General features: G+C 51.3%; 1 protein-coding gene across 5 annotated transcripts in view; it reads right to left on the reverse strand.

Annotated features, from left to right (window-relative positions):
* Positions 1-7876: 7876 nt before the first annotated feature.
* The window catches only part of ALAD (aminolevulinate dehydratase), a 117638-nt gene continuing 113290 nt past the window's right edge, over positions 7877-12224 (reverse strand). For all 5 annotated transcript variants that reach the window (XM_049711840.1, XM_004269315.4, XM_049711841.1 and 2 more), the window contains 10 exons: positions 11246-11296; positions 10684-10780; positions 10178-10313; positions 9987-10070; positions 9798-9886; positions 9521-9576; positions 9346-9433; positions 9171-9257; positions 8668-8797; positions 7877-8019 (listed from right to left, as the gene is read on the reverse strand). In XM_049711840.1, the coding sequence (XP_049567797.1) occupies positions 7961-8019; positions 8668-8797; positions 9171-9257; positions 9346-9433; positions 9521-9576; positions 9798-9886; positions 9987-10070; positions 10178-10313; positions 10684-10780; positions 11246-11296 (877 nt within the window). In that variant the 3' untranslated portion in view covers positions 7877-7960. The remainder of the gene's footprint in view (positions 8020-8667; positions 8798-9170; positions 9258-9345; positions 9434-9520; positions 9577-9797; positions 9887-9986; positions 10071-10177; positions 10314-10683; positions 10781-11245; positions 11297-12224) is intronic.

Consider the following 12224-nt stretch of genomic DNA (forward strand, 5'->3'; position numbering starts at 1 on the left):
CCCAACCTCATTCATTCACTAACTGCTTATTGAACGTCTACTCTGTGCCTGACCCTGTTCTTCACGGAGGATATAACGAGAAATAAGACGGGGTTCCTGCCTTCATGCAACATGGCATGGCAGACAAAAATCAAGATTTCAGAAGTGGTAAGAGCTATGGAGGTAGAAAACAGTGGTTTCATGAGCAGTGACGAGGGACCTCTTTGGATGAACCAGTTAGGGGAGGAGCAAAAGATCTGAATGGCAGCCAGGTGAAGCTTAAGGACAAGTACAGCTGAGCAAGGGCAATGGCCTCCCCATTTCCCAACCACCTCCCAGGGATTGCTGCAGTTTTGGTTGTTATGCTATCAGACATTTTTCTAGGGCACACAAATATGCATGCAATCTTCTTTCTTCCTTCCCTCCACGCCCCCCCCCCTTTTTTTAAAAAAGTAAAAACAACACATCCTTCTATATGCCAAGGCTGGTCTGTTCATTTCATTCAGAACTGCCTTACCCTCACTGGGCTCAGGCCTGTGAGGAAACACAAAGGTCAGAGTCTCAGACCTTGCCTGGCAAGGGAGAGCCTGACTCCAGGCCTTTCTTTCTCTGAGTAACTTTTTCAGCTGAGAAAAGGGAGCCTTACATGTCACAGGAAAGCCAATGAGAGGTCCTGCTATTTTGAAACAAGCTTCTTTTTGATTCGTCAGTTCAAAAATGGGTCCACTTCCTGGGTATAGTTTCCTTCCTAAGGCAGATGACAAATTCCTAGGGGGTTTCATCCTGTGATCTACCCTGTGTGGACTCTGGCCTGGTGATTGCTCCTGGAGGGACCTGGCATGTCACAATACTGGCTGCTGGCTTAGGTTATTTCTCTTTGAGAAACCAAGCTTCTTACATGAGGGTTTTTTCCTTGAGCTTCTCATCCAAAAGCACTAAGTAAACCCAGGCTGGGCCCACCACACACACATCTCTCTCTCTTTAAAATTTCATTTAGGGAATTCCCCGGTGGTCCAGTGGTTAGGACTTCATGCTTGCCAAGGGTGCGGCTTCAATCCCTGGTCAGGGAAGATCCTGCAAGCTGCGTGGCGTGGCCAAAAAAAAAAAGAAAAAAAATCAAATTTCATTTACTTATTTTTTAACTTTTATTAAAATATACATAGAGAAAAGTGCAAAGAAGTGTATATGTCCTTGAATTTTTATGAAGTGAACATACCTATGCAGTCAGCACCAAGACCAAGAAAAAGAACATCTCCAGAACCCTGGTGTCCCTGTCCTCTCCAAGTCACTTACTCCCATGAAGGGGAACCACTACGCTGTCTTCTAAATTCATGGTTATACTTGTCTTTGAACTGTATCTAAATGGAATAATACAGCATGCACTCTTTTGTCTTGCTTCCTTTGCTCAAAATGTTAGTTGTAAGATTCATCCATGTTGCTTTGAGTAGTTACAGGTCATTCATTCTCCTTCCTGTGATATTCCATTATATGAATACCCCACATTTTATTGTTGATGGGCATTTGGGTTATCTCCAGTTTTTGGTTATTACAAATATTAGAAAATGTTGCTATGGACATTCTTGCACACACCTTTTGGTCACATGTTTACATTTCTGTTGGGTAAATCCCTAGATGTGGAATCACTAGGCTATACATATGTGTATGTCCAGTTTCAGTAGATGGAGAAAGTTTTCTGACGTGGTTGTACCAGTCGTGTGAGATTCCACTTGCTCCACAGTCTCAAAAATTGGCATTGTTGGGCTTCCCTGGTGGGGCCGTGGTTAAGAATCCGTCTGCCAATGTAGGGGACACGGATTCGAGCCCTGGTCCAAGAAGATCCCACGTGCCGTGGAGCAACTAATTCTGTGCACCACAACTACTGAGCCTGCGCTCTAGAGCCCGCGAGCCACAACTACTGAGCCCGTGTGCCACAACTACTGAAGCCCACGCACCCAGAGCCCGTGCTCCACAACAAGAGAAGCCACCGCAATGAGAAGCCCGTGCACCACAATGAAGAGTAGCTCCCGCTCACCACAACTTCCGCGCACTGCAAGGAAGGCCCAATGCAGCCAAAAATAAATAAATTTTTTTTTTTTTTTTTTTTTTTTTTTTGTGGTACGCGGGCCTCTCACTGTTGTGGCCTCTCCTGTTGCGGAGCACAGGCTCCGGACGCGCAAGCTCAGCGGCCATGGCTCACGGGCCCAGCCACTCCGCGGCATGTGGGTTCTTCCCGGACCGGGGCACGAACCTGTGTCCCCTGCATCGGCAGGCGGACTCTCAACCACTGCGCCATCAGGGAAGCCCAAATAAATTAATTTTTAAAAAATTGGCATTGTCTATTTTTTTTTAAATTTTAGGCATTCTGATAGATGTATGGTGGTATCTCATTATGGTTTTAATTTTAATTTCTCCGTTGACTAGTGAAGATAAAACCTTTTCATGTGTATTGGCCAAGTTTTCACTTAATTTACATGAATAACACATGAATATATCCTTGTTAGATAAAATACATGAATATAAAAATGCACTTCAAGCTAAGGTAATACATAAAAGGAGAAAGTCCCTCTAAAAGCAATCCCTCACCTCTACCCCTTGCAATCCCTCCCTGACTTTTGAGCACTGGACTTGGAGTTAGGAGACCTATATCCAGCCTTGGTCTGCCACTGACTTGTGTGAATTTGGACAAGTCCCCTTTCTGAGTCTGTCTCTCATCTATAGAATTAGAGTGGTTACTTAGTAACCTAAGTGGTTACTTAGGTTACTAAGGATCTCTTTACTTTGATAGTCTGAGCACTGTTTCCGTGATTACAAGAAACTCCATGTGTTGGGAATGGCCATTTGCCTGCATATCCATTCTCTCCATCTTCCTTAGTAATTGAACCCCTGAGTTTTAGCTGAGTACAGGGCTGCCCCACCAGGCTCTGTTTTCCAGCCTCCCTTACACAACTAGGTGTGACCCTGTGACTAAGTTCAGACAAGGGCAGAATGGTGTGTACAACTTTCAGGTTGGGCCCTTGTAAAGAAGCGTCATGCCCTCCATTTGCCCTTCTCCTCTTTCACCTGACTGAAAAGAGGACCTGATGGTGGGAACTGGACCCACCATCTATGATCACGAGATAGAAGCGGAGATGTGTTGAGGATGACAGAACGAGGCAGGAGCCGTGACCCACCACCCCATATAGCTGACATAGCCTGGACTACTTAGGGAGAAACGTATTTCCATCTTAAGTTACCGTTATTTTGGCTTTTGTTATAATTACACTTGAATCCTGAGTAAGACAGGGTGACGGGGGAATGACTTTAAATTGGGTGTCAGGGCAGGTTTCTTTGAGGACGTGACACTTAAACCAAGATTTTAACAATGAAAAGGAAACGGCCATACAGATTTTGGGGAAAGCATTCCTGGCAAAGGGGACGACCACAGATGCAAAAGCTCTGAGGTCCCACCGGCCTTCCGTGTAAGGAGGGAGACCTTGTCAATCATGGTGCCACATCTCCCATTCCATTGTTTATAGGGACTGAACGGAGAGGCTGGTTATGTGACCTGAGCAGAACCAATCAGAGACCTCCAGAGATTTGCTATGTGAATAATGGGATAGAAAGGATCTTTCTCTGGGATTAAGGACCATCTAAGGATCATGTTGCTGTTAAGTGGCAAAAGCCCATTTTAGAATAAAGCCAAGCTGAGGCAAACACATCTGAGAGCTAGGAAGGGACAGAGGTCTCCATGAGAGCCTTTGACCCTAGATCCAGCTACACTTGACCTTATTACAGCCCAATTATAGAAACCAATTACTTCCTTTTTTGTTACTGAATTAAGTTTCTGTCACTGGCAACCAAGAGTACCCAGAACAATGCAGAATATAGGGTGTTATAAGTCACAGGCCCTGATATGTGGAATTGGCCGGCAGAGTCCACATGGGGCATATAATAGGTCAGGACGCCCCCTTCCCTAGTTGGGAAATTGGTAGTAAAATGTTTGGTTAAAATGCCTGTTGTTTTGGGGGACCCTCAACCATAGGCCCACTGAGGTAGTTTTAGGGACCTTTTTTTTTTTAAAATAAATTTATTTATTTATTTTTGGCTGCTCTGGGTCTTCGTTGCTGCGCACGGGCTTTCTCTAGTTGCGGCAAGAGGGGGCTACTCTTCGTTGCGGTGCGCGGGCTACTCATTGCGGTGGCTTCTCTTGTTGCGGAGCATGGGCTCTAGGGCACGCGGGCTTCCGTGGTTGTGGCACGCGGGCTCAGTAGTTGTGGCTCAAGGGCTCTAGAGCACAGGCTCAGTAGTTGAGGCGCACAGGCTTAGTTGCTCCGTGGCATGTGGGATCTTCCTGGACCAGGGCTCGAACCCGTGTCCCCTGCATTGGCAGGTGGATTCTTAACCACTGCGCCGCCGGGGAAGCCCAGTTTTAGGGATCTTAGAGAAACAAAAAGTGAGGACGATGGAATGTGTCGGCTATTTGTGGTGGCCTTCAGGATGTCCCAGAGACAAGCTACCGTCCATCTGAGAGGGAAATCTGAGAGGGAAATAAAAAAATCAAATCTTGTTGAGAGAGGCCCTTAATGCTCACCAGATGCCTGGAAATCTGAGAATAAAATGCCTTGTTGATTGTTAAAAACTGAGTTCTCTGCCCAAAGATAAAATTACGACTAGCAAGAAGAAGGCACACAGCAGGAGATGGGGACTGTGGAGGAGCCAGGCCCCGCAGGACCATCCAGATCCCTCCAGCTGCCTGCCTGGTCATTACTGCCTTTGTAGACAAAGCATAGAGGGGTGGGGGTGGAGCAGACAGTAGGCTGGTACCTCAGGTGCCAAGTCCTGACTCCAGAGGGTGCCACTCACATAGACCATGATGCCTGAAGGCAACCCCACTACTGGAACTACTAATAGCATAATGTTAGGGCCATAATTTTGTTAGTTTATTAGGAGGTGGTATGGCACAGTGGGTAAGGGTAGAGGCCTTGGAGTTGGGCTATGTGAGTTCAAATCCCAGCTCTGCTGTTTTTGGTGACTGGGGTTCTAGACCCAGTTCTGCCACAAACTTGTTGAGTGGCCTTGGGAGAGTCACATAAACTCTGTCGATAGAGCTTCCTCATTGCAAACCCAAGCTCAATTTAGGATTCCCCTTCCAAGCGTTCCCACCTCAGTAAATGGCCTATCAGCCACCCAGGAGCTCAAGCCAGGTTCGTCCTTGACATCTAAACTACCTTCTAAATCCATTCCCTTCTCCATCCCCACTGTCACCACTCAGTCTAGGCCACATTTCTTATTTGCACTTTGCCACAGTGCTGTCAAAATGCTTTTATAAAATGCAAATCAGGAGCCACTCATTCCCCTGACGAAAGCCTTCAGATGGCTTCCCTTTCTCCGGGAATAATAAGGCTCTCCATCGTCCTTCAGCATGGCTTCTGAACCCCGGCACGGTCTGGCCCTGGTGTCTCTCTGCTCAGTTCAGGCCTCTCTTCCCCATCCTTCCCTGTGTTCCAGCCACGCCAGCCTTCCAGCTCATTTTAGCCCCAGGGTTCCCTCTGCCAGGAATGCCCTTCCCTAAACATGTCTCAGCTTGGTAGCTCATTCTCCAGGTCTAGGTTTAAATATCAGACCCTAGGGGAAGTATTTTCTGATCTTCAAACCAGGTCAGGCCAGGTGTGGCCTTCACAGCACCTGTCACATCATTGGTAACAGGTCCACCTCTTGGTTCTCCTCAGGGAGACTCATCATCACTCCACTCAAAGTTTACCCTTGGGGGCTCTCGACACAGTTATGTGCTCCCTGAGGGCTGTTGGTACCTAAAAGGCAGTGTCTATCTCCCATCTCCATGTGCCTAGAACAGAGCCAGGCCCCCATATGTGCTTGGCAATGATGAATGTAGGATGGCCTTGAAGGATGTTCCCTTCCACACTAACCAGAAATGAGCTCAAGGGCCAGGAAGCCAAGAAACTAAGGTGGCGGAAGGGTCTGGTGTGGCCCAAGCCCTGAGGCCCATCAATGGCTGATCTCCCGTGAATGTTTCGGGCCTCTAGGTGACTCTTCAAGTCCCCAAGGCTGAGGACAGAATGAGCTCAGATCTTCAGTTAAGTCGGCCACAGCTCTGGGGAAAACTAGCAGGAGTTAGAGGGGAGCTGCTTCTGACTCATATAATTCCAAATTTTATAACATCCAAACTAACCTTGCTTTGACTCTAGAGTTGGGATTCTGTCACTTTGCAGACAGGCAGGTGGACTTACAAACTGGCACCTCCTTAGCTGGGCCTGATCCTTTACTGGGGGGAAACATTACGTTGCGTCACCCTCAGAATGAACGGAAACCAGCTGCCCAAGCCAGAAACCCATGAAGGCATCTGTTGCCTCCCAGTCCCTCCCTCAATCCCCCCCAATGTGAAAGCATCAGCAAAATCTTCTTCTATCTCCAGAGTGTATTCTGAATATATCCTGCTTCCTTCTCTCTCCACTGCCACCACCCTGGTCCAGGCCACTGTCTTTGCTCCAGGGGGTCACCAATAGTCTCCCGACCAGGCTTTTTCTGGCTCACCCCTCCATTTTTTTTTTTTGCTGTACGTGGGCCTCTTACTGTTGTGGCCTCTCCCATTGCAGAGCACAGGCTCCAGATGCGCAGGCTCAGCGGCCATGGCTCACGGGCCCAGCCGCTCCGCGGCACGTGGGATCTTCCCGGACCGGGGCACGAACCCGTGTCCCCTGCATCGGCAGGCGGACTCTCAACCACTGCGCCACGAGGGAGGCCCCTCACCCCTCCATTTTTTTCACAGGAGCAGAATGGGGGAAATTGGAACACATATAAGTCCTGGTTAAGATCCTTCAGATGGCTTTCTATCAGATGCAAAATAGAACCCACGTTTCCTACAAGGTGCAGGATCTACCTTTCCAACCTCCAGTCCTGCAGCCCACCTTCCTCTTCCTCATCTGGCTCCCAGCGGCCCTGCCAAGCCCCTCCCACTGCAGGAGCCCGTGCACTCCGTCATTCTCGCAGCTTCTGGTGTCTGCTTCCCTCTGTCCTCCGTAAGGGTCTTTCCTTGTCCCTCAACCTCATGGAGGGCTTCTCAAGTGAGGCCCATCATCTGTTATCTCTGTCTCAGACCCTTTCTTTCCCTAGAAGCACTATTACAATGTATAACTGCCTCGTCTGTTTTCTTGTTGTTTTCTGTCGCCCCTGTTCTCCTTGTATAGATTCCACTCAGAGACAAGCTGAGGTCTGTCCTGCTCTACCCCCAGGACCCAGCATTGTGTGTGGGCACAAAGCAGACCTTCTCAAAAAACACCTCTTCAATAAAAATCCTTTTTGGTGGTGGCATCTCCAACCATCAGGAACTCTCTCTTTGCTTCCGAATTTCGATCCTTAGGCAGTGTTCCTGCTTGTTAATGAATAATACTTTTCTGCTCGTTAATGAGTAATTCTTCTCTGGGTTTATGGCTCAGAGAACAACAGGAGATCTCAGGCAGCCTGGCAAGCACTGGCCTGTGTGGGAATCGCCTTCCAGTGGAATCGCAGCAAATCTCAACTCTAAACCCAGGGTGTCGATCTAAGCCTCAGTCCCAGTGTGCCCAGCTCTGCTGCCAGAGGCCTCGAGCTTTCCAGAGCTTCTGAGGGTCCAAGATTCAACTGCCCTCCTTTTCCTTTAATGCTCCAAGCCTTCCTCCCAGGCCCCACTGAGCCAATGCCCATGATTCCTGGTGGCTTTCAAGCTGATGCCACCCCTGAGGAAGGAGCTGGGGTGGCAGAGGTGAGCCTCAGGGTTGACCCAGGGAGGGGTAGGGAAGCCTAGGAGAGCCCATGAGGATGTGGCTGTGAGTGGGAAGATGTGGCACTCTGGCAGAAACACCCAGGGCTTCTGGGTGCCTGCCAGCGCGTAAGCAGGAAGCGGGCACGAGCACACAGTTCTAAAGCATCGTTTACTTTGGTTTTCACTTCTCCAAGGCTCAGGAATTAAAAAGTTCTAGTTCTTGGGCCTTGCACGTTTTCTCCATCACTCCTTCAGCCACTGCAATAGCTGAGGCGTGTAGTAGGTGATGATGACGTCGGCACCTGTGTTGGGAGAGAAGCGGGAGGCAGGGGGAGGGCAGGGCGTCAGCTCGGGGAATACCTTCTGGGAGATGAGGGCCGGGGGTGGGAAGAAGGCTACCATGAAGAGGCACAGCCCACGGGTGTCACAACCTAAGACTGAGTTCAGTTCTGGTGAGTCCTAGCTCTGTACGTTGTGTGACCTCGGGGAAGGCATTTTCTCCTTCTGGGCCTCAGTTTGCCAATGTATAAGACTGCACAGTGGGGGAAACAGGTAAGCTGTGAGTTCCCTCCCCACGCTGTATGCTTTACCAACAAAACCAGCTCCCATTTATGAAGTGACAAGCACACGCCAATTACACGTAGCATCTCATTTAATCCTCCTGACAACCACGCACCAGCTATCTTATCCCTAGTTCATAGACAAGGACACTGAACTTAGAGAAGTGGCTTGGCCAAGGTCTCAAAACCAAAAAATAACAGAGGGCTCTGCGTACTTCACTGTTCCACATTCTGTCCTGCGGTTTCATGTCTCTTCCCCAGCCTGTCTAGATCTCTGGCATTTCCAGGCATGAGACTCCAGGCTGTCTCATGACTTTATTTCCCTATCTGGTCAAAGTGCCTATCAGTCCCTGCGGCACATGTCAAAAACTCCCACCCCTGCTTCCTCACCTGCTCTGCGGAAGGCAGTCATGACCTCCAGTACAGCAGCCTTGAGATCAAACGCTCCGGCCTGGGCTCCATGCCACAGCATGGCAAACTCTCCAGAAACATGGTACACGGCGAGAGGGAGCTCAGGGTGCTGCAGAGAAGCAGCGGGGGGCAAGCAGGTTGAAGTGGGGGTGGGCATGCCTCTGGGAGTATCCCTTCCTCCCTGCTCAATGTGTGACCGTCTTGAGCCCCAAGCCCTGAGTCACTGCTGCTGCCGGCCTGGCCCATCCTCGAGCTGTTAAAGCAGAACTGTTCAAAGGCTCCTGCGAGCCCTGGCGCAGAGGCCCACAGTGGTTCCCGGGCGGGGACAGGGACGGGGGAGGGGGAGGGGGGTTGCTGGGGATTCCTGTTCCTGGGAAGACTGCTCAACTCCGAGATTCTGCGGTCCCTCGATCAAAGGGCCCAGAATCTGTGGACACACTCTCATCTCCCCGAGCCGCCTCTGGCCTCTGCCCTGTGCTCACCTTGTTCTTTACCTCCCGCACGATGTCCAGGTAGGGCATTCCTGGCTTCACCATGAGCATGTCAGCTCCTTCCCGTACATCCCGGTCCTAAGGGATGAGTTACGGTGTGGGCAGTGCCTGGGAGGCGAGGTGACAGGGGGACAGGCCGGGTGGGGCTGGCGCTCTGGTCACTCACCACCGCGCGGAGGGCCAGGCCTCGTGCTCCGGGCGGCAGCTGGTAGCAGCGGCGATCTCCAAAAGCTGGGCTCGACTGAGCTGCGTCCCTGGGAAGCAGAGACACCAGGGTGGGCTCCAGCTTTGGGTTAACGGGTCAGGGATTCAACAGCAGACCCCTGCCCATCCCCACTCACCGGAAAGGTCCATAGAAACAGGAAGCGAATTTGGCACTATAGCTCATCACTGATACCTATGGGCAGATAATAGGGGTCTCGGCTCAGCCAGCCCTCCAGATGTCCCAGGGTGAAGTGACAGGGAGAGAAAGGACCCGGGCCGGAAGTAGAGGTGTGTGTCCTAGTCCCACTGGAGCTCTGGGCCTTGCTTTCTCTGTGCGAGGTGCAGACACGGGGGCAGGTCTGGTCCAGGCTCTCTTACTTCCTCCCCACATGCTGCCTGCACCCCTGCCCCTACCCTGTTGCCAAATCCATGTGCCATCAGAGCCTCCTTGATGGCTTCCACACGTCCGTCCATCATGTCCGACGGGGCCACCACCTGACATCCTAAAGGGCAGAGGGTGGCCTTCAGAACTCTGGGACCCTCCTATCCACCCTGCCACCTCCCCGACCCAGGGGTGCCCATTTCTGCTGGTGGCTCACTCACCTGCCTTGGCATAGGCCAGCGCCACCTCTGCCAGCCGCTGGCGGCTCTCCTCAGCTTGGAACGACCCATTCTCACTCAGAAGCCCTGCAGGACAGACAGCTGGGTTTGGGGGAGCATCCCGGGCTTTGGCCCGTCTCCACCGCAGTGGGAGTGCTGGTGGCAGCAGGGCTGGTGGAAGGAGGGAAGCTCACCGCAGTGACCGTGGGAGGTGTAGGGGCACAGGCACACATCGCACGCCACCAGGAGGCCGGGGAAATTCTTGCGCAACAGACGGATGGCTTCGATAGTTGGGGAGTCCTCGGAGTCTGCCGCAGAGCCCCGTTCATCCTAAGGACAGGGGAAGGACAAAGCGGAAGGACAAAATCACAGGAAGCCTTTGGGAGGCACAGTGGCCAGCCACCAGGGCACAGCCCCGGCCCTCTCCTGTATCACCACGACAGCCCCTGGACGAGGAGGCACGGGGAGGACCGTTCCCACTTTGCAGAGGGAAACCTGACTTGACCATTCAGAGCTGCAGCCCTACTTAGCTTCCTGATCCTACATGGCTGCTGTTTCAAGGGCAGTGGCTGTGTCCGTTCACCGGTGGCCCCAGGGCCAGCACAAGGCTGGAGCGAGGGTGTGATCAGCGTGCAACCTCAGCTTATCCTCACCCAGCCTCCCCCTCCCCTTCCCTCTGACCGCTCCTCTGATTTGTCACCTTGGGAACTCTGCTGGGGACGCCGAAGACTAGGACACAGCGCAGGCCCTCCTCCACCAGGGGCTTCAGCATCTCTTCCAGCCGGTTCACACCATACCTGCACGGAGGGGCTGAAGTGAGGCAGGTCCCAGGCTAGGGTCCCCCCACGCCTCTGGCCTGTGCCTCTGTTAAGAGTCAAGGTGCACATGGCACCAGGAGGGCTCAAGCCTCACAGTACATGGAGGGGCAGGAATGCACCCACCAAACAGATGGGAAAACCGAGGCCCCACGTAGCAGAGCTATGGGATTCAGCTGTGGAAGGCCCCTTCAAGGTTCTGTTATTGGCCTCCCATCTGAAGTTCAGCGTTCCTCTGCTATGGCGCCTCTGGTGACAGGTAGCTCATTACTGACCGAGGCTGCCTCTTTTGTTGTGGAACAACTCTGCCCCCCGAGACAGTCCTTCTGAGCTGAAGTCAGCCTCTCTGGATCTTCTGCCTCCTGGGTCTGCTTCTGCTTCCTGTCACCTCCACCTGTGAAATTGCTCCCTCCATCATAACCCTGCCCTCCCCACTCCGTCTCCTACCTGGCCACTCCTGGGAGGCTGGCGATAGGCTGTTTGTCATCAGGAACATCCCTGCAAGAGCGGGGGATGGGCTATGGATTGGTAGCTGTGGGAAGGGCCAGTGGTGAGGGGGTGACTGGGAGAGATGGTTGGGAAACTCGGAAGGAATATGGAGGTGGAGATGGTGGGAGGAAGATGGGATCCAGTGTCTGGTTCCCCTGCCTGGCCAAGCCCAGGGCCTGAAATAATAATAGGAACAACAAGAATAACAGTGACAACAAGCAACTGTACTCAAAGAACAGTACTCCTAGGAAGGAGTCAAGTGGTTAAGAACTTGGACACTGAGATCAGAAGGTCCTTGCTTGCTATCCCAGCCACTTACTGACTGGGTGACCTTGGCCAAATGGTACTCTTTGAGCCTCAGGGCCTTCATGTGTATCCTGGGTCGATTCATTCATTCATTCAACAAATATTTATTGAGCACTTATTATGTGTCAGGTACTGTTCTAGGCTCTGGCAACACAACAGTGAACAAAACAGACAAAAATCCCTGCCCTCGTGGAGATGACATTCTAAGGGATAATATCCGTATTTTTCTCATATGAATACTGTCAGGGTGGAATGAGATAATATACACAGGTGCTTAGCATACTAGTACCTGGGACACAGTAAGCCCTCAATATGTATCAGCTGTGCTATCGTGACTGCTCATGACTGCCACCTCTGACATGTACATAGTACTTTACAGCCAACAGAACATCGTCTCGGCTTCTGTCTTGTTGCAAAAACTCAGGATGAAAAAGGCAAGGGTTATTTTTATTTTCCAAATGGGAAGACTGTATTCTCTTCAAGGTTTGTTTTTTTCTTAATGGCTGTCCTTAACCCAGTAGGCCACTTCCAATACCTTGAGCTCCAAGCTGACAGCCCCACTTTATCCCCGCAACACAGACACCTGCTCTGTTCACGTGCATGCACACACACTCAACCCACCCCCTGCCGA

Source organism: Orcinus orca, chromosome 6 (genome assembly GCF_937001465.1).
Source record: "Orcinus orca chromosome 6, mOrcOrc1.1, whole genome shotgun sequence".
NCBI classification, from domain to species: Eukaryota; Metazoa; Chordata; class Mammalia; order Artiodactyla; family Delphinidae; genus Orcinus; species Orcinus orca.